This window comes from Cherax quadricarinatus, chromosome 13 (genome assembly GCF_038502225.1).
Source record: "Cherax quadricarinatus isolate ZL_2023a chromosome 13, ASM3850222v1, whole genome shotgun sequence".
NCBI classification, from domain to species: Eukaryota; Metazoa; Arthropoda; class Malacostraca; order Decapoda; family Parastacidae; genus Cherax; species Cherax quadricarinatus.
In genome coordinates this window covers 10,686,680-10,709,179 of record NC_091304.1, presented here as the reverse complement: position 1 = coordinate 10,709,179, position 22,500 = coordinate 10,686,680, and the positions used below count along the sequence as shown (strand labels likewise).

Below are 22,500 nucleotides of genomic sequence, written 5' to 3'. Positions count from 1 at the left end.
AAATTACCATTATCACTACAAACACTGGTCACTTACTTTATTAAAAGCTCGTCTAGTACATTCGTCTAGCGGCTAGACACTTGGCACCGACTAGACTCACTAGACTCCAGCCATTGCGGAGTGTGGATACAGTCTCGAGATTTCAATCATCTAATCATGACTCACGAAATCGTAATTAGACGGTTGCAAACAAAGCATACCACGGGTGGGGTTAGAACCCGCGATCCGAGTCTCAAAACTCCAGTGGCTAACGCGTCGGTCTAGAGTTTTGAGACTGATCGCGGGTTCTAACCCCGTCCGTGGCATGGTTTATCTAATAATTAACAATATATTTCTTGTATTTCTTGCGTGGAAGTGTCGCTAAATGGCTGGATGTTTGACACACTAAAATATACTCTAAAGTAAGACTTCTGTCTCTGTTTATACACTTTACACTTTACTCCATACAAAATGAACTGCCAGAGATACTTATAAGTCTAACCTGAGTCCAATAGTGTTACGTCTTAAAGTCTATTGATGTTGTTACTTTCTCCTCAGAGATGTACTTGACACATCTCACTATAAAGAAGAGTAAATATGTTAATTACCATCTGTACTATTCTACTTAAGTAACTTTGCCAGATCTTTCCTAACAATGGTTTTCAAATTTGCGTTTGAGAAACTAAAGTAATATTGGGCGTTTTCATTATTTATTGTTAATTTAGGCTTGTGACTGCAAACTCTGCAGAAGCCTTCAATATTTGCAACTCTCATAAAACAACATATAACATTAATTGAAGGAACCAGCTTGGGACAAGTTTTGCAATAAACGTTGTTTGCAAAACTTTCCTTGATTGCATTCATTACTTTCGTTATTTTTTTCCTGTTTTAGCGTTTTATGACTTTGGGGAAGTCAGGCGTCGGTTCGGGATGTCATAAAAATTAGATGCAGAAACACTCTGATGTCACCCATTAAAATTCTCGGAAATGGCTAGAAAATGGTATACATATATATATCAAAATTCCTCCTGACCGGGTTTATATTTTAAACGTTTTCTATGACCATTAAAATATTGAACTATATACATCCGGATCACATAAATTTAAGTATCACATGACCATCCTAAGACCCATGTAAAGTATTATTCCTCATTTTTTTTTTTTGGGTGGAGGGGGGACTCACGGAAGGGGGGAATGCACATTACCTTCTCATTGTTATCTAGTTATATTCTCAAGTTATAAGTGAAAACCTTTGAGAAAGACAAAAATACAGTCAAATATTCAGGCAATCACCTAGAGGTATCCCTGCAGGTATCCCTGCAGGTATCCCTGCAGGGATACCTCTAGGGATACCACCTAGGGTATCCCTGCTGGTAGCCCTGCAGGGATCCCTTCAAGGATACCTCTAGGGATACCACCTCTAGGTATACCACCTCTAGGGATACCCCCGTGGTATCCCTGCAGGGATACCTAATAATATACATATAAGAAGCTTGCAGTGCTCTATATACCTCTGAAGATGCCACGGAAATAAGACCACAAAACTAGGAAAACATTAATAAGGATAAATAAGGCACTAGGAAGCATCTGCAACTAATATATAAACACAGGAATAAAGGCTTGAAGAAAACATTAATAGAATCACAAATATGAGGGAAAATAGAAAAGAGTGTGTTAAAGCGTAGGAATAAAGTGAGGGACACACTAATAGAAATGTAAAAAAAAAAACAATACATGGAACGTTTTCTGAAATGGTTTATAAAACACCAGCAAACGAGAGACATAGAAAAAGAAGCAATGAGAGTGAGTGGAAGTTGAGGCTGCAGAAAGAAACGTAACTCGCAAGATGTGGGAAAAATCCTGGCCAGGTGCCTTACTTCTCAGCGAAGGGGCGTCGGTTGAGGTGCTGGTCCCCTACCACCTCCCCTGCTTTCTCCCCTTGTGGCTGCTGCTGCTGCTGTTCCTGCTGCTGTGGCTGTTGCTGCTGCTGTTGTGGTGGCTGTTGCTGTGGCTGTGGCTGTTGTGGTTGTTGTTGCTGCTGCTGCTGTTGTTGTTGTTGCTCCTGCTGCTGCTGCTGCTGCTGCTGCTGTTTTGACCCATATTCAGACTTCTCATTATCATCGTCCTCATCCTCCAGCAGGTATTCCTCGTCTTCCTCTTCGTCGTAGTACTCGTCATCTTCGTCATCGTCATCGTCATTGTCATCGTCATCATAGTCATCAAGGGCGTCCCATGATTTTGGGAGGTCCTCGTAGGAGGCTGAGGCAGCGTCCTTCAGGGGGACGATCTTGTCCCTGTGGAGGAACAATAGTGAATATTAGAACACACACGCACTTGTAGGCCTATATAGGCTTAAAACTACTATTTTAGAAATTTTTCATCATTAATATGCTAGAATAGCTTGGAGCCTTTTTTTTTTGACCTTAAATAGCATAGAGCCTTTTATCTTAATTAAATAAAGCCTTTCCATCCTAGAATGGCTTATATGGCTTTGTTATTCCATAACCTGTGCGTAACATGTGTAAAACGTTGTACAGAACATAAACGAACATTCTTGGCATGTTCCAGGAGCAAGAACTTAACACGGAACACCATAACACGGAACACAGTAACACGGAACACCGTAACACGGAACACAGTAACACGGAACACAGTAACACGGAACACAGTAACACGGAACACAGTAACACGGAACACAGTAACACGGAACACCGTAACACGGAACACAGTAACACGGAACACAGTAACACGGAACACAGTAACACGGAACACAGTAACACGGAACACAGTAACACGGAACACAGTAACACGGAACACAGTAACACGGAACACCGTAACACGGAACACAGTAACACGGAACACAGTAACACGGAACACAGTAACACGGAACACGACTCTCACTCTCCCATACAGAAGTAATTACAACATAGACTGAGCAATTAAGGTTGTATCATTGTAGATATTTCTTTCTGTGTATATTGACCGACGAGAAGAATGTGTGGATGGTGCCTCTGAAGGTCGTTCTGTTGTGGAGAATGTGTAGGTTGACTCGTTCTGTTTTGGAGAATGTGTAGGTCGGCCCTTTCTGTTGTGAAGAATGTGTGAGTCTACCCGTTCTGTTGTGGAGAATGTGTAGGTAGACTCAAGAAAATAAATATTCTCAACTGGTCTAAGAGGAACTTTTAAAACTAAGTTCATTACGTGGTCAGTATAACCATGTATACACAACATGTATACACAGTATGTATACACAGCATGTATACACAGTATGTATACACAGCATGTATACACAGGTGTGTTTACAGACGTAAGAGGCTTTACAAATATTAGTAAAACTTCCGACAGTGTGCTTGATAAGAGGCCACAAGAGCAACTAATAAAACGTTTACAACCGCTACGTTTTGCTCCTGATGAGCGAAACTTGGCCATAACGTCCTCTTGGAATTATTATGATAATGATTCGAAGTACTGGGCAACACAAGGAGCGTCGGAGTACTAGGCAACACAAGGAGCGTCGGAGTACTAGGCAACACAAGGAGCGTCGGAGTACTAGGCAACACAAGGAGCGTCGGAGTACAGGACAACACAAGGAGCGTCGGAGTACAGGACAACACAAGGAGCGTCGGAGTACAGGACAACACAAGGAGCGTCGGAGTACAGGACAACACAAGGAGCGTCGGAGTACAGGACAACACAAGGAGCGTCGGAGTACAGGACAACACAAGGAGCGTCGGAGTACAGGACAACACAAGGAGCGTCGGAGTACAGGACAACACAAGGAGCGTCGGAGTACAGGACAACACAAGGAGCGTCGGAGTACAGGACAACACAAGGAGCGTCGGAGTACAGGACAACACAAGGAGCGTCGGAGTACAGGACAACACAAGGAGCGTCGGAGTACTAGGCAACACAAGGAGCGTCGGAGTACTGGACAACACAAGGAGCGTCGGAGTACAGGACAACACAAGGAGCGTCGGAGTACAGGACAACACAAGGAGCGTCGGAGTACTAGGCAACACAAGGAGCGTCGGAGTACTGGACAACACAAGGAGCGTAGGAGTACTGGGCAACACAAGGAGCGTCGGAGTACAGGACAACACAAGGAGCGTCGGAGTACTAGGCAACACAAGGAGCGTCGGAGTACTGGACAACACAAGGAGCGTCGGAGTACTGGGCAACACAAGGAGCGTCGGAGTACAGGACAACACAAGGAGCGTCGGAGTACTAGGCAACACAAGGAGCGTCGGAGTACTGGACAACACAAGGAGCGTAGGAGTACTGGACAACACAAGGAGCGTCGGAGTACTGGACAACACAAGGAGCGTAGGAGTACTGGACAACACAAGGAGCGTAGGAGTACTGGACAACACAAGGAGCGTCGGAGTACTAGACAACACAAGGAGCGTCGGAGTACTAGACAACACAAGGAGCGTAGGAGTACTGGACAACACAAGGAGCGTCGGAGTACTGGACAACACAAGGAGCGTAGGAGTACTGGACAACACAAGGAGCGTCGGAGTACTAGACAACACAAGGAGCGTAGGAGTACTGGACAACACAAGGAGCGTCGGAGTACTGGACAACACAAGGAGCGTAGGAGTACTGGACAACACAAGGAGCGTCGGAGTACTAGACAACACAAGGAGCGTAGGAGTACTGGACAACACAAGGAGCGTCGGAGTACTGGACAACACAAGGAGCGTAGGAGTACTGGACAACACAAGGAGCGTCGGAGTACAGGACAACACAAGGAGCGTCGGAGTACAGGACAACACAAGGAGCGTCGGAGTACAGGACAACACAAGGAGCGTCGGAGTACTAGGCAACACAAGGAGCGTCGGAGTACTGGACAACACAAGGAGCGTCGGAGTACAGGACAACACAAGGAGCGTCGGAGTACAGGACAACACAAGGAGCGTCGGAGTACTAGGCAACACAAGGAGCGTCGGAGTACTGGACAACACAAGGAGCGTAGGAGTACTGGGCAACACAAGGAGCGTCGGAGTACAGGACAACACAAGGAGCGTCGGAGTACTAGGCAACACAAGGAGCGTCGGAGTACTGGACAACACAAGGAGCGTCGGAGTACTGGGCAACACAAGGAGCGTCGGAGTACAGGACAACACAAGGAGCGTCGGAGTACTAGGCAACACAAGGAGCGTCGGAGTACTGGACAACACAAGGAGCGTAGGAGTACTGGACAACACAAGGAGCGTCGGAGTACTGGACAACACAAGGAGCGTAGGAGTACTGGACAACACAAGGAGCGTAGGAGTACTGGACAACACAAGGAGCGTCGGAGTACTAGACAACACAAGGAGCGTCGGAGTACTAGACAACACAAGGAGCGTAGGAGTACTGGACAACACAAGGAGCGTCGGAGTACTGGACAACACAAGGAGCGTAGGAGTACTGGACAACACAAGGAGCGTCGGAGTACTAGACAACACAAGGAGCGTAGGAGTACTGGACAACACAAGGAGCGTCGGAGTACTGGACAACACAAGGAGCGTAGGAGTACTGGACAACACAAGGAGCGTCGGAGTACTGGACAACACAAGGAGCGTAGGAGTACTGGACAACACAAGGAGCGTCGGAGTACTAGACAACACAAGGAGCGTAGGAGTACTGGACAACACAAGGAGCGTCGGAGTACTGGACAACACAAGGAGCGTAGGAGTACTGGACAACACAAGGAGCGTCGGAGTACTAGACAACACAAGGAGCGTCGGAGTACTAGACAACACAAGGAGCGTAGGAGTACTGGACAACACAAGGAGCGTCGGAGTACTGGACAACACAAGGAGCGTAGGAGTACTGGACAACACAAGGAGCGTCGGAGTACTAGACAACACAAGGAGCGTAGGAGTACTGGACAACACAAGGAGCGTCGGAGTACTGGACAACACAAGGAGCCTAGGAGTACTGGACAACACAAGGAGCGTCGGAGTACTAGACAACACAAGGAGCGTCGGAGTACTAGGCAACACAAGGAGCGTCGGAGTACTAGGCAACACAAGGAGCGTCGGAGTACTAGGCAACACAAGGAGCGTCGGAGTACTGGACAACACAAGGAGCGTCGGAGTACTAGACAACACAAGGAGTGTCGGAGTACTGGACAACACAAGGAGCGTCGGAGTACTGGACAACACAAGGAGCGTCGGAGTACTGGACAACACAAGGAGCGTCGGAGTACTGGACAACACAAGGAGCGTCGGAGTACTGGACAACACAAGGAGCGTCGGAGTACTGGACAACACAAGGAGCGTCGGAGTACTGGACAACACAAGGAGCGTAGGAGTAAGAGATGCAGTGAGAAACGTCTGGTTGGATGATACAAGAAATGGATACGAAGTGTATAGAGGCAAAAAGAAGAGTCTTACCAAGAGCAATGAAAATAAATATGAAACCAGTGGGAGATAATAAAAGAAAAAAATGACAGAACAGAGAAATGAGCAAGAACGAATGTGTGAGACTAGAAAGAGAAACTGAGAGACATTTCTAAAATGTTCTAGACAGAACAGAAGCCAAGTTAGTTATTATATACGCATATAAGAAAGAGGAGATGGCTCTAAAGGGACAAGTAACATGGCCAAAAGAGCACTGGCGAAGGATGTCAATAAAGTCTGCGTAGGAATGGAACATCGACCCTCAGCCTCTGGTCGCTCTGAATTACTCACGTGGTAAAGCAACACATCGTCGAAGCATTTAAGAAACTTCCTCACGTACTGTTTGTAGCACTTTTCTTACTTAGGTTCGATTAAAATAAGATTCCTTCGGATTTTTAACCCGGGATAGGGAGGGTTAGCCACCCAGGGTAACCCCAAGAAGGTCAGTGTGTCATTGAACATAAGAACATAAGAAAGGAGGAACACTGCAGCAGGCCTGTCTGAAGACTGTCTGTCTTGTTTTAACTGGAGTCCTTAAATCTTGTCTCCCAGGATGTCACCCACACGAGTCGACAAACACCCAGGTACCTACTTACTGCTAGGTGAACAGGGGCAACAGGTGTGAGGAAATATGCCCAACATTTCCACCCGTGTCAGGGATCGAACCACGGACACTCAGTGTGTGAAGCTACAGCGTTGCCTCTATCCATAAAAAAATTATGATATACCACAACAGAAAACGGAGAGCCACTGTTGGAAGTGCTTCAACAGTCACCCACTTGACTGTTTTACAACAGTGGTTAACAGGAGGCGCTACGGATTTAGCATTTTACATAAATTAATCCGACCCTTATACCAACCAGCGTCAGTTACGTTATAAATCTTTTCGACCTCCAAGTTATGCGTTTATCTATCTTTTTTAATTTTTGTAAAATAATATTTGATTTAGAGTGAGTACAAGAACTGATGTATTTTCAAATTTCTGTACTGCCTTTATTTGTACGGCAACAGAGTACAGTTGCTGAGTACTGATTGCACAGAAGGTACAATCTTCACCTATGGAATAGCGTTTGTCTTCGGGAAGTTCAAAATCTAATAGTTAAGGGTTATAATGGGTGACCAAAGGTGAGGAGTTATAATGGTAACCAATGGTGAAGAGTTATAATGGGTGACCAAAGTTGAAGATTTATAATGGTGATCAATGGTGAAGAGTTATAATGGTAACCAATGGTGAAAAGTTATAAGAGTGACCAATGGTGAAGAGTTATAATGGTGACCAATGGTGTAGAGTTATAATGATGACCAATGGTGAAGAGTTATAATGGTGATCAATGGTGAAGAGTTATAATGGTGATCAATGGTGAAGAGTTATAATGGTGATCAATGGTGAAGAGTTATAATGATGATCAATGGTGAAGAGTTATAATGGTGACCAATGGTGAAGAGTTTTAAGAGTGACCAATGGTGAAGAGTTATAAGAGTGACCAATGGTGAAGAGTTTTAAGAGTGACCAATGGTGAAGAGTCATAAGAGTGACCAATGGTGAAGAGTTATAATGGTGATCAATGGTGAAGAGTTATAATGGTGATCAATGGTGAAGAGTTATAATGGTGATCAATTGTGAAGAGTTATAATGGTGACCAATGGTGAAGAGTTATAATGGTGACCAATGGTGAAGAGTTTTAAGAGTGACCAATGGTGAAGAGTTATAATGGTGTCCAATGGTGAAGAGTTATAAGAGTGACCAATGGTGAAGAGTTAGTCTCCGGCAGCTTCTCTTCACACGACTCTCTTCTCACTGTGAATCAAGTGGTTCCTGCATATATAAAGTCAGGCTGGGACAAAGACACACTTGCTCTCTGAGAGTAATCTAGATGCCTTGAATAATTATTAAAACACAGTTATATAAACCCGTCACAAAGCTGGATTTGTACATATGTATTTATAATATTTTTTTACATATGTTTTTAAGGACAAATTAGCTAAATTAAACCAATTATGACATGAATTTTCTCTCTCTAAATAAATGCAGAAGAAAGAGAGAGAGAGAGAAAGTGAGAGAGAGAGAGAGAGAGAGAGAGAGAGAGAGAGAGAGAGAGAGAGAGAGAGAGAGAGAGAGAGAGAGAGAGAGAGAGAGAGAGAGAGAGAGAGAGAGAGAGAGAGAGAGAGAGAGAGAGAGAGAGAGAGAGAGAGAGAGAGAGAGAGAGAGAGAGACAGACAGACAGACAGACAGACAGACAGACAGACAGACATACAGACAGACAGACAGACAGACAGACAGACAAAGTGTACGTGTTGAGGGTCGTACAGATAACAGGCAGCCACAGGCAAGGCAAAGTTATTCCAAGACTGTAGGCAGACTGAGTGGAACATCCAATGGGTGTCTGGCGTCGCATCACTGAAGGTCGGCTGCAGATCCACAAGTGGTGACTGGAAGTGTACAGCTCTGCATTCTTGCCAGGTGGCCCTCGCCTGTTACCAGCTGGTGCCTCCGGCACTCCAGTCTAAATACACAATTTTGCTGAGCTTTGCTCTGTAAATTCTGGGGGAACTATTCTGGGCAAACTTCTTCCTGTCATGATAAGATTATTTTTTTTCTCTGTTGCTATAATATTATCTTTGCTACCAGTGGAATTGCTGATGTGCGTCAGACGATTCAGTGGCTCGGCAGTGGGTGATCGGCGCCTTCATGTCATTGTCTTCGAGGGCAGTCATAACTACCACTTAAATGACACCGAGTATATTTAAGAAGTGCAACATGCATATTCATATCTGGCTTTGCCAAGGTTGTAAGTTGTTAAGTTGATAAGTTGTAAATTGATAAGCAGCAGTTAGAAGAACTCTGTGCATCACGTTCTCCGCCAGATCTAGGACGGCCTGGTGATGAAGAGGCTGGAGTTAGGGAAGCCTAATGGAGAACATACTTGTCATTAGTTATCTGAAGCAGTGCCGTGACGTCGTTTCCCAGTGATTGTTCGAGCATGAGGACATATTCAGCTCCTGAATACCGGTGTGGTGGCAATTTGGAGGATCAAGAGGAAGGTGGATGGTGCTCTGGTCAACACTTAATTCAGTGATGCTCATCTTTACATACAACACTTTACCACTACGTAGATCTTGGGTGGAAAGACCTGCATGTAAAAACCAGAATCGAGTGTCAGAAGTTTGGCCAATAGACAACCAAGTGTAAGGCAACTCAAGACACTTGTGTTGTGTACGACAACAACTTCGTCAGTGCCCACCCTTGCACTGGAGTGTTGCAATATCACAACAATGGGGAAACCCCACAAAACTAATGGCACGACACGTGAGGTACACATGAGAGAGTGTGTTGCTCTGTATGTATGGAAGAGATGATTTTGCAGAGGTCAGGAGGAGAGAATACCCCATGCAACCTGGCCTTCCCCTCACTCTGTAACTCTTCCTGCCCAGGTGTTCAGGGGTTGGTGGGGCTCCTCTGAAGGAAGGTCCCACAGGGGTGTGTCTGCCAGGAGAGGACTGGTTGAAACACAGGGTGAGAGATGGAGGGGTTGAAACACGGGGTGAGACACGGAGAAATTTCTTGCTGTCTCCAAGAGTCACGCATCTCCTTGCCTTAAGGACGAGTCTCATCTTAAAAACTTTCTTCCTTCCTCCCAAGTCTCTCCCTCACTTCCTTTCACCGTCCATCTTTCTCTGCCTTCTCTCTTCCCCCCCTCTCACTCCATCCTCTTCCCCCGCCCTCTGTCTTCATCCCTCCCTCCCACCTTCATCCTTTCATCCTTCTCCCCCCCTCTCAGTCCCTCACCCCCCCCACCACCCATCCTTCTTTGAAGTCTTCTTACCATTTCTGATTTCCCACTGAAGACTGTACATTTCTGCTTGATTTCTGAATCTTCTTAATGTCCGTTCTCTTCTCTCTCTCTCTCTCTCTCTCTCTCTCTCTCTCTCTCTCTCTCTCTCTCTCTCTCTCTCTCTCTCTCTCTCTCTCTCTCTCTCTCTCTCTCTCTCTCTCTCTCTCTCTCTCTCTCTCTCTCTCTCTCTCTCTCTCTCCGACAATACACAATACCGTGGCCGCTACATTTTCCCTGACCTGACATCTGGTGATGGTGTCTGTTACGACAGAGATGTTCTCCTGGCTAGTACAAGTGTGTCTTTCAGTGTTCTCCTGGCTCATACAAGTGTGCCTACCAGTGTTCTCCTGGCTCATACAAGTGTGTCTACCAGTGTTCTCCTGGCTCATACAAGTGTGTCTACCAGTGTTCTCTTGGCTCATACAAGTGTGTCTACCAGTGTTCTCCTGGCTCATACAAGTGTGTCTACCAGTGTTCTCCTGGCTCATACAAGTGTGTCTACCAGTGTTCTCTTGGCTCATACAAGTGTGTCTACCAGTGTTCTCCTGGCTCATACAAGTGTGTCTACCAGTGTTCTTCTGGCTCATACAAGTGTGTCTACCAGTGTTCTTCTGGCTCATACAAGTGTGTCTACCAGTGTTCTCCTGGCTCATACAAGTGTGTCTACCAGTTTTCTTCTGGCTCATACAAGTGTGTCTAAAAGTGTTCTCCTGGCTCATACAAGTGTGTCTACCAGTGTTCTCCTGGCTCATACAAGTGTGTCTACCAGTGTTCTCCTGGCTCATACAAGTGTGTCTACCAGTGTTCTTCTGGCTCATACAAGTGTGTCTACCAGTGTTCTCCTGGCTCATACAAGTGTGTCTACCAGTGTTCTCCTGGCTCATACAAGTGTGTCTACAAGTGTTCTCCTGGCTCGTACAAGTGTCTACCAGTGTTCTCCTGGCTCATATAAGTGTCTACCAGTGTTCTCTTGGCTCATACAAGTGTGTCTACCAGTGTTCTCCTGGCTCATACAAGTGTGTCTACCAGTGTTCTACTGGCTCATACAAGTGTGTCTACCAGTGTTCTCCTGGCTCATACAAGTGGGTCTACCAGTGTTCTCCTGGCTCGTACAAGTGTCTACCAGTGTTCTCCTGGCTCATATAAGTGTCTGCCAGTGTTCTCTTGGCTCATACAAGTGTGTCTACCAGTGTTCTCCTGGCTCATACAAGTGTATCTACCAGTGTTCTCCTGGCTCATACAAGTGTGTCTACCAGTGTTCTCCTGGCTCATACAAGTGTGTCTACCAGTGTTCTCCTGGCTCATACAAGTGTGTCTACCAGTGTTCTCTTGGCTCATACAAGTGTGTCTACCAGTGTTCTCCTGGCTCATACAAGTGTGTCTACCAGTGTTCTCGTGGCTCATACAAGTGTGTCTACCAGTGATCTCCTGGCTCATACAAGTGTGTCTACCAGTGTTCTCCTGGCTCATACAAGTGTGTCTACCAGTGTTCTCCTGGCTCATACAAGTGTGTCTACCAGTGTTCTCTTGGCTCATACAAGTGTGTCTACCAGTGTTCTCCTGGCTCATACAAGTGTGTCTACCAGTGTTCTCCTGGCTCATACAAGTGTGTCTACCAGTGTTCTCCTGGCTCATACAAGTGTGTCTACCAGTGTTCTCCTGGCTCATACAAGTGTGTCTACCAGTGTTCTCTTGGCTCATACAAGTGTGTCTACCAGTGTTCTCCTGGCTCATACAAGTGTGTCTACCAGTGTTCTCTTGGCTCATACAAGTGTGTCTACCAGTGTTCTCCTGGCTCATACAAGTGTGTCTACCAGTGTTCTCCTGGCTCATACAAGTGTGTCTACCAGTGTTCTCCTGGCTCATACAAGTGTGTCTACCAGTGTTCTTCTGGCTCATACAAGTGTGTCTACCAGTGTTCTCCTGGCTCATACAAGTGTGTCTACCAGTGTTCTCCTGGCTCATACAAGTGTGTCTACCAGTGTTCTCCTGGCTCATACAAGTGTGTCTACCAGTGTTCTTCTGGCTCATACAAGTGTGTCTACCAGTGTTCTCCTGGCTCATACAAATGTGTCTACCAGTGTTCTCCTGGCTCATACAAGTGTGTCTACCAGTGTTCTCCTGGCTCGTACAAGTGTCTACCAGTGTTCTCCTGGCTCATATAAGTGTCTACCAGTGTTCTCTTGGCTCATACAAGTGTGTCTACCAGTGTTCTCCTGGCTCATACAAGTGTGTCTACCAGTGTTCTACTGGCTCATACAAGTGTGTCTACCAGTGTTCTCCTGGCTCATACAAGTGTGTCTACCAGTGTTCTCCTGGCTCGTACAAGTGTCTACCAGTGTTCTCCTGGCTCATATAAGTGTCTACCAGTGTTCTCTTGGCTCATACAAGTGTGTCTACCAGTGTTCTCCTGGCTCATACAAGTGTGTCTACCAGTGTTCTCCTGGCTCGTACAAGTGTCTACCAGTGTTCTCCTGGCTCATATAAGTGTCTACCAGTGTTCTCTTGGCTCATACAAGTGTGTCTACCAGTGTTCTCCTGGCTCATACAAGTGTGTCTACCAGTGTTCTACTGGCTCATACAAGTGTGTCTACCAGTGTTCTCCTGGCTCATACAAGTGTGTCTACCAGTGTTCTCCTGGCTCGTACAAGTGTCTACCAGTGTTCTCCTGGCTCATATAAGTGTCTACCAGTGTTCTCTTGGCTCATACAAGTGTGTCTACCAGTGTTCTCCTGGCTCATACAAGTGTGTCTACCAGTGTTCTCCTGGCTCATACAAGTGTGTCTACCAGTGTTCTCCTGGCTCATACAAGTGTGTCTACCAGTGTTCTCCTGGCTCATACAAGTGTGTCTACCAGTGTTCTCTTGGCTCATACAAGTGTGTCTACCAGTGTTCTCCTGGCTCGTACAAGTGTCTACCAGTGTTCTCCTGGCTCATATAAGTGTCTACCAGTGTTCTCTTGGCTCATACAAGTGTGTCTACCAGTGTTCTCCTGGCTCATACAAGTGTGTCTACCAGTGTTCTCCTGGCTCGTACAAGTGTCTACCAGTGTTCTCCTGGCTCATATAAGTGTCTACCAGTGTTCTCTTGGCTCATACAAGTGTGTCTACCAGTGTTCTCCTGGCTCATACAAGTGTGTCTACCAGTGTTCTACTGGCTCATACAAGTGTGTCTACCAGTGTTCTCCTGGCTCATACAAGTGTGTCTACCAGTGTTCTCCTGGCTCGTACAAGTGTCTACCAGTGTTCTCCTGGCTCATATAAGTGTCTACCAGTGTTCTCTTGGCTCATACAAGTGTGTCTACCAGTGTTCTCCTGGCTCATACAAGTGTGTCTACCAGTGTTCTCCTGGCTCATACAAGTGTGTCTACCAGTGTTCTCCTGGCTCATACAAGTGTGTCTACCAGTGTTCTCCTGGCTCATACAAGTGTGTCTACCAGTGTTCTCTTGGCTCATACAAGTGTGTCTACCAGTGTTCTCCTGGCTCATACAAGTGTGTCTACCAGTGTTCTTCTGGCTCATACAAGTGTGTCTACCAGTGTTCTGGCTCATACAAGTGTGTCTACCAGTGTTCTCCTGGCTCATACAAGTGTGTCTACCAGTGTTCTCCTGGCTCATACAAGTGTCTACCAGTGTTCTCTTGGCTCATACAAGTGTCTACCAGTGTTCTCTTGGCTCATACAAGTGTGTCTACCAGTGTTCTCCTGGCTCATACACTTGTATCCTCACGTATATATTAATGCCTCTCTGCCAGTGTATGACAACGGTTCAGTGTTTGTGTATATCTGCGGATGTTAGTTGATGTTGCTAGGTGACGTGTGTATGTGTGGGAGAGAGAGAGAGAGAGAGAGAGAGAGAGAGAGAGAGAGAGAGAGAGAGAGAGAGAGAGAGAGAGAGAGAGAGAGAGAGAGAGAGAGAGAGAGAGAGAGAGAGAGAGAGATAGAGAGAGAGAAGCAGACAGGAGTGAGAGAATTTTTTCTTTCAGCTTGAATAATACATCCGCAGTGTGCTGTTACTCTGGGTAGAGATAAGTAGGGGAAGATAGAGAGGGAGAGGAAGAGAAGAGTGGCGACAGAGAGTGTGAGTATTGAGTGAGAGGATGTGAGTGTGATCATGAGTGGGGTGTGGCAGCAGGCTGGCAGGTCAGGCTGGATCAAACTACCAGGTGTGTGTCGTGTCAATACCCTAATTGGAGTGGAGAGGGCGTGGCACGCCACTCTTGCTCCTCTGGCCGGGCGCACTAAGGGCGGGAGGCTTGCCTCGCCTTGCGCCGTAAACTGGTGTTATCCCTCGTAATATAACCCTGCTGTTACTACTGCTGCTGTTACTGTTGCTGTTACTGCTGTTGTTACTGCTGCTGTTACTGCTGTTGTTACTGCTGCTGTTACTGCTGCTGTTACTGTTGCTGTTACTGCTGTTGTTACTGCTGCTGTTACTGCTGTTGTTACTGCTGTTGTTACTGCTGCTGTTACTGCTGTTGTTACTGCTGCTGTTACTGCTGCTGTTACTGCTGTTGTTACTGCTGCTGTTACTGCTGTTGTTACTGCTGCTGTTACTGCTGTTGTTACTGTTGCTGTTACTGCTGTTGTTACTGCTGCTGTTACTGTTGCTGTTACTGCTGTTGTTACTGCTGCTGTTACTGCTGTTGTTACTGCTGCTGTTACTGCTGTTGTTACTGTTGCTGTTACTGCTGTTGTTACTGCTACTATTACTGCTGTTGTTACTGTTGCTGTTACTGCTGTTGTTACTGCTGCTGTTACTGCTGTTGTTACTGCTGCTGTTACTGCTGTTGTTACTGCTGCTGTTACTGCTGTTGTTACTGTTGCTGTTACTGCTGTTGTTACTGCTACTATTACTGCTGTTGTTACTGTTGCTGTTACTGCTGTTGTTACTGCTGCTGTTACTGCTGTTGTTACTGCTGCTGTTACTGCTGTTGTTACTGTTGCTGTTACTGCTGTTGTTACTGCTGCTGTTACTGCTGTTGTTACTGTTGCTGTTACTGCTGTTGTTACTGCTGCTGTTACTGCTGCTGTTACTGCTGCTGTACTTACTGCTGCTGTTACTGCTGCTGTACTTACTGCTGCTGTTACTGCTGCTGTTCTTACTGCTGCTATTGTTACTGCTGCTGTTACTGCTGCTGTTACTGCTGTTGTTACTGTTGCTGTTACTGCTGTTGTTACTGCTGCTGTTACTGCTGCTGTTACTGCTGCTGTACTTACTGCTGCTGTTGTTACTGTTGCTGTTACTGCTGCTGTTGTTACTGCTGCTGTTACTGCTGTTGTTACTGCTGCTGTTACTGCTGTTGTTACTGCTGCTGTACTTACTGCTGCTGTTCTTACTGCTGCTGTTGTTACTGTTGCTGTTACTGCTGCTGTTACTGCTGCTGTACTTACTGCTGCTGTTACTGCTGTTGTTACTACTGCTGTTCTTACTGCTGCTGTTACTACTGCTGTTCTTACTGCTGCTGTTGTTACTGCTGCTGTTACTGCTGTTGTTACTGCTGCTGTTACTGCTGTTGTTACTGCTGCTGTTACTGCTGTTGTTACTGCTGTTGTACTTACTGCTGCTGTTACTGCTGCTGTTCTTACTGCTGCTGTTACTGCTGTTGTTACTGCTGTTGTTACTGCTGCTGTTACTGCTGTTGTTACTGCTGTTGTTACTGCTGCTGTTACTGCTGTTGTTACTGCTGCTGTACTTACTGCTGCGGTTACTGCTGCTGTTCTTACTGCTGCTGTTACTGCTGCTGTTCTTACTGCTGCTGTTACTGCTGTTGTTACTGCTGTTGTTACTGCTGCTGTTACTGCTGTTGTTACTGCTGTTGTTACTGCTGCTGTTACTGCTGTTGTTACTGCTGCTGTACTTACTGCTGCGGTTACTGCTGCTGTTCTTACTGCTGCTGTTACTGCTGTTGTTACTGCTGTTGTTACTGCTGCTGTTACTGCTGTTGTTACTGCTGTTGTTACTGCTGCTGTTACTGCTGTTGTTACTGCTGTTGTTACTGCTGTTGTTACTGCTGCTGTTACTGCTGTTGTTACTGCTGTTGTTACTGCTGTTGTTACTGCTGTTGTTACTGCTGTTGTTACTGCTGCTGTTACTGCTGCTGTTCTTACTGCTGCTGTTACTGCTGTTGTTACTGCTGTTGTTACTGCTGCTGTTACTGCTGTTGTTACTGCTGTTGTTACTGCTGCTGTTACTGCTGTTGTTACTGCTGCTGTACTTACTGCTGCTGTTACTGCTGCTGTTCTTACTGCTGCTATTGTTACTGCTGCTGTTACTGCTGCTGTTACTGCTGTTGTTACTGTTGCTGTTACTGCTGTTGTTACTGCTGCTGTTACTGCTGCTGTTACTGCTGCTGTACTTACTGCTGCTGTTACTGCTGCTGTTACTGCTGCTGTTCTTACTGCTGCTGTTGTTACTGTTGCTGTTACTGCTGCTGTTACTGCTGCTGTACTTACTGCTGCTGTTACTGCTGTTGTTACTGCTGCTGTTACTGCTGTTGTTACTGATGCTGTTACTGCTGCTGTTCTTACTGCTGCAGTTCTTACTGCTGTTGTTACTGATGCTGTTACTGCTGCTGTTACTACTGCTGTTCTTACTGCTGCTGTTACTGCTGCTGTTCTTACTGCTGCTGTTGTTACTGCTGCTGTTACTGCTGTTGTTACTGCTGCTGTTACTGCTGTTGTTACTGCTGCTGTTACTGCTGTTGTTACTGATGCTGTTACTGCTGCTGTTCTTACTGCTGCAGTTCATACTGCTGTTGTTACTGCTGCTGTTACTGCTGTTGTTACTGCTGTTGTTACTGCTGCTGTTACTGCTGCTGTTACTACTGCTGTTCTTACTGCTGCTGTTACTGCTGCTGTTCTTACTGCTGCTGTTGTTACTGCTGCTGTTACTGCCGTTGTTACTGCTGCTGTTACTGCTGTTGTTACTTATGCTGTTACTGCTGCTGTTCTTACTGCTGCTGTTACTGCTGCTGCTCTTACTGCTGCTGTTACTGCTTTTGTTACTGCTGCTGTTACTGCTGCTGCTGCTGTTGTGCTGCTGGTACTGCTGCTGTTGTGCTGCTGGTACTGCTGCTGTTGTGCTGTTGGTACTGCTGCTGTTGTGCTGCTGGTACTGCTGCTGTTACTGCTGCTGTTACTGCTGCTGTTACTGCTGCTGTTACTGCTGCTGTTCTTACTGCTGCTGTTACTGCTGCTGCTCTTACTGCTGCTGTTACTGCTTTTGTTACTGCTGCTGTTACTGCTGTTGTTACTGCTGCTGTTACTGCTGTTGTTACTGCTGCTGTTCTTACTGCTGCTGTTACTGCTGCTGTTCTTACTGCTGCTGTTGTTACTGCTGCTGTTACTGCTGCTGTTACTGCTGCTGTTGTTACTGCTGCTGTTACTACTGTTGTTACTGATGCTGTTACTGCTGCTGTTACTGCTGTTGTTACTGCTGCTATTACTGCTGCTGTTCTTACTGCTGCTGTTCTTACTGCTGCTGTTACTGCTGTTGTTACTGATGCTGTTACTGCTGTTGTTACTGCTGCTGTTACTGCTGCTGTTACTGCTGTTGTTACTGCTGCTGTTACTGTTGTTGTTACTGATGCTGTTACTGCTGTTGTTACTGCTGCTGTTACTGCTGTTGTTACTGCTGCTGTTACTGCTGCTGTTACTGCTGTTGTTACTGCTGATGTTACTGCTGTTGTTACTGCTGCTGTTACTGCTGCTGTTACTGCTGTTGTTACTGCTGCTGTTACTGCTGTTGTTACTGCTGTTGTTACTGATGCTGTTACTGCTGCTGTTACTACTGCTGTTCTTACTGCTGCTGTTACTGCTGCTGTTCTTACTGCTGCTGTTGTTACTGCTGCTGTTACTGCTGTTGTTACTGCTGCTGTTACTGCTGTTGTTACTGATGCTGTTACTGCTGTTGTTACTGATGCTGTTACTGCTGCTGTTCTTACTGCTGCTGTTACTGCTGCTGTTCTTAGTGCTGCTGTTACTGCTGTTGTTACTGCTGCTGTTACTGCTGCTGTGACTGCTGTTGTTACTGATGCTGTTACTGCTGCTGTTACTGCTGTTGCTACTGCTGCTGTTACTGCTGTTGTTACTGCTGCTGTTACTGCTGTTGTTACTGCTGCTGTTACTGCTGCTGTTACTGCTGCTGTTACTGCTGTTGTTACTGCTGCTGTTGTTACTGCTGCTGTTACTGCTGCTGTTACTGCTGCTGTTGTTACTGCTGCTGTTACTGCTGTTGTTACTGCTGCTGTTACTGCTGTTGTTACTGCTGCTGTTCTTACTGCTGCTGTTACTGCTGCTGTTGTTACTGCTGCTGTTGTTACTGCTGCTGTTACTGCTGTTGTTACTGATGCTGTTACTGCTGCTGTTACTGCTGTTGTTACTGCTGCTGTTACTGCTGCTGTTCTTACTGCTGCTGTTGTTACTGCTGCTGTTACTGCTGTTGTTACTGATGCTGTTACTGCTGCTGTTACTGCTGTTGTTACTGATGCTGTTACTGCTGTTGTTACTGCTGTTGTTACTGATGCTGTTACTGCTGCTGTTACTGCTGTTGTTACTGATGCTGTTACTGCTGCTGTTACTGCTGTTGTTACTGATGCTGTTACTGCTGTTGTTACTGATGCTGTTACTGCTGCTGTTACTGCTGTTGTTACTGATGCTGTTACTGCTGCTGTTACTGCTGCTGTTACTGCTGTTGTTACTGATGCTGTTACTGCTGTTGTTACTGATGCTGTTACTGCTGCTGTTACTGCTGCTGTTACTGCTGTTGTTACTGATGCTGTTACTGCTGCTGTTACTGCTGTTGTTACTGATGCTGTTACTGCTGCTGTTACTGCTGTTGTTACTGATGCTGTTACTGCTGTTGTTACTGATGCTGTTACTGCTGCTGTTACTGCTGTTGTTACTGATGCTGTTACTGCTGCTGTTACTGCTGCTGTTACTGCTGTTGTTACTGATGCTGTTACTGCTGTTGTTACTGATGCTGTTACTGCTGCTGTTACTGCTGCTGTTACTGCTGTTGTTACTGATGCTGTTACTGCTGCTGTTACTGCTGTTGTTACTGATGCTGTTACTGCTGCTGTTACTGCTGTTGTTACTGATGCTGTTACTGCTGTTGTTACTGATGCTGTTACTGCTGCTGTTACTGCTGTTGTTACTGCTGCTGTTACTGCTGTTGTTACCGATGCTGTTACTGCTGTTCTTATTTTTATTACTGCTACTGTTATTGCTGCTGCTGTTGTTACTGCTGCCATAAAGCTGGTTGCAGGAATTAAGCCACAAGTGATGCTACTATCAGCTTACTCTCTACCCCAAGCTTCACATCCCGTCTTGTACTCTCTGGTCTACACCCAGAGTGTATCTCTGTGTATATACACTGAGAGATTTCCATTATCTTTTGACTGCTGATGTGCAGATGCAATGCAGCGTTAATAACGCTCGTGTAGACTGTATACTTTAAAAACTAATATACCAAGCCGCATTTTTTTCTCCTCGTCTTTATTCCCTCCCTCACCTCCCCATTTCTTCCATTTGTCTTCCTCTCGCCTTTATTTCCTCCTCCGTCTTCTCTTTTTAAGTTACACTTCATAAAACTTTACAAGTGTGTTCTGTAAGGTACTTTTTCTTTCATAAGCTGCCCTTGTATACCTGTTAGCGAAACTCTGCAATAGACAGCTGGTTGTTTGACAACTGTTGTGGGTCGCACCCTGGGGAAAACTAAAGCCAGTGTGTAAGAAACTCCAGAGCTGCTGGAGACATACAGGTGTCTCGTTAAGTGTATCCTCACACAGAGATGTATCTGATTCTGTCCATGTTTGTACCGCCATCAGATTATCCTGGTCACTCTATTTTCTCCCTATTCTTCTTCCTTCACCTACACTCACCCTTCACTCTCTTGTACCCCACTTTGCTCTCCAGCGTTCTTCAGCACGTGTCTTCCCCTACCTCCTTCCCTTTTCCTCTTCCTCCTACCTCCTACCTCCTCCTCCTCTTCCTCTCCTTCACTTGACAGCAGGACATCATAATAGATAATACAAGCGTCTTCAACAACAACCGTAGCGGCATCTTAATCCATTCCCGAGAATATTCTTAATTGCTTAAGTTTTTGATGTGGTTCGGAGAACACGAGAGCTGCTAACACAGTGTTGCAACAAAGTGAATGCAAGAGGCCTGAGCTTGCTACCATCTACAGCTCATAAGACTGCCATCCCCACGAGCCCCTTTGAGGCGGGGTAGATGGCAGACCAGAGGCCTAGCTTCTCCCTACGAGCCCCGTGAGGGCGGGGAATGTGGCTAGGCCTGGGGACACTTGGTCCCAAAGATGAGGAGGTACTTGTTCTTCCTCCCATGGGAGACTTAAGTCTCGAGACACTCCCCAGATAGGGAGCCAAGGCCGGGTCACCACTACTTGGAAAAGACCCGGGCCGGGAGAATACCGGTGAATAAAAAAAAAAAAAGTGAATGCAATGCTTGCAAGACTCGTTAGGCAGATAATAGAAAGCATATTACAGACTTCCGTACACACACTTCACCCTCACCGGGAACCAGTACATAATGCACACACCACGATGTGTTTATCTGACTACATATCTCTCTACATACACGCAATGAGAGAATGTGTATCTCTGTGTACATACACAGAGGTATGTGTGTATGTATTATACAGTGACAGTTGACCTCGAACCGTACTTTAGGTAATAGAGTATTGAGGAAGAAATACAAAGAGAGAGAGTTTACTGCCAGTCATAGAGCCAATGAACAACTGGCAAGGTACTCTCGGAAGGTACTCTCGGAAGGTACTCTTGGAAGGTACTCTTGGAAGGTACTCTTGGAAGGTACTCTCGGAAGGTACTCTTGGAAGGTACTCTTGGAAGGTACTCTTGGAAGGTACTCTTGGAAGGTACTCTTGGAAGGTACTCTTGGAAGATACTTTCGGAAGGTACTCTTGGAAGGTGCTCTTGGAAGGTACTCTTGGAAGGTACTATTGGAAGGTACTCTTGGAAAGTACTCTTGGAAGGTACTCTTGGAAGGTACTCTTGGAAGGTACTCTTGGAAGGTACTCTTGGAAGGTACTCTTGGAAGGTACTCTTGGAAGGTACTCTCGGAAGGTACTCTCGGAAGGTACTCTTGGAAGGTACTCTTGGAAGGTACTCTTGGAAGGTACTCTTGGAAGGTACTCTTGGAAGGTACTCTTGGAAGGTACTCTTGGAAGGTACTCTTGGAAGGTACTCTTGGAAGGTACTCTTGGAAAGTACTCTTGGAAGGTACTCTTGGAAGGTACTCTCGGAAGGTACTCTTGGAAGGTACTCTTGGAAGGTACTCTTGGAAAGTACTCTTGGAAGGTACTCTCTGGAGAGAAGCCGAGAAAAAGATGCCGTAATGTATACCTACTGTACAAAATAACAGAGAGCCGTCTCATGAAGCTGCGCACTATTAAAACAAAGTACTAGAGAGATATAGGAGGTGTAAAATAGACCCAGTGAAAAGCAGGGAGGCGATGGGCACAATAAGAGAACACTACGTCAACATACGTGGGCTTCGAGTATTTGACTTGCTGCCAGCAGATATCAGAAATACTGCAGTAAAGAGTGTAAAAGTGTTCGGAGAAAGCACTGCCTCCGCAGACTGCCAGATCAATCAGACTATGATGGATATGTGGGCCGGAGGGCCAACATATCCACTTAACGATGACGAAGGTTGAAGAGTTTTCATTTGCACTCAGTGAAGTAGAGGATAGTAGGGTTATTGTGTCAGGTTGAAGAGGTGGAGACATTGGATATGAAATTCGAAGTGGACAGCGAGCATGCAGTGCAGTTCCTGTCATTCTTCATTGTCTGAACTCCACAGAGCTACAAGAAGATTTGCATCAATTGATGCAGTGGTCGGACAAGTGGAAGATGCAGTTTAATGTAGATAGATGTTAGGTTCTAATCCTAGGAGAGTAAAATAGCTATGATAATTAGAAAATAAATAATGAACAACTTTATCAATCTGAATGAGAAAAAGATTTAGTTCTGGTTAGCAGTGTTTTTAAGCCATGGAAAAAGTACTTAAGTATCTATAGTGATGAAAATAGGATTCTTGGCTTCATGTCTAAGTATAAATAAAGGAAATCCTCGGGTTATACTTCATTATATATACTTAGAAAGGCATTATAAACATTATACTGCACAGTTGATCCCGCGTATAAAAAATCTTTCCATCGAGGATAGACTGAGGGCACTGAATCTGCACTTTGAAAAAGGCGTTAGAGGAATGATTGAAGTGTACACATGAAAAACAGGAATAAGTAAAGGGGATA

General features: G+C 45.7%; 1 protein-coding gene across 3 annotated transcripts in view; it reads right to left on the bottom strand.

The window, feature by feature from the left end:
* Cow (Proteoglycan Cow) overlaps positions 1-22,500 on the bottom strand; it is a 644,780-nt gene that overhangs the window by 46,000 nt on the left and 576,280 nt on the right. For all 3 annotated transcript variants that reach the window (XM_070084478.1, XM_070084479.1, XM_070084480.1), the window contains exon 4: positions 1,857-2,273. In XM_070084478.1, coding sequence (XP_069940579.1) covers positions 1,857-2,273 — 417 coding nt within the window. The remainder of the gene's footprint in view (positions 1-1,856; positions 2,274-22,500) is intronic.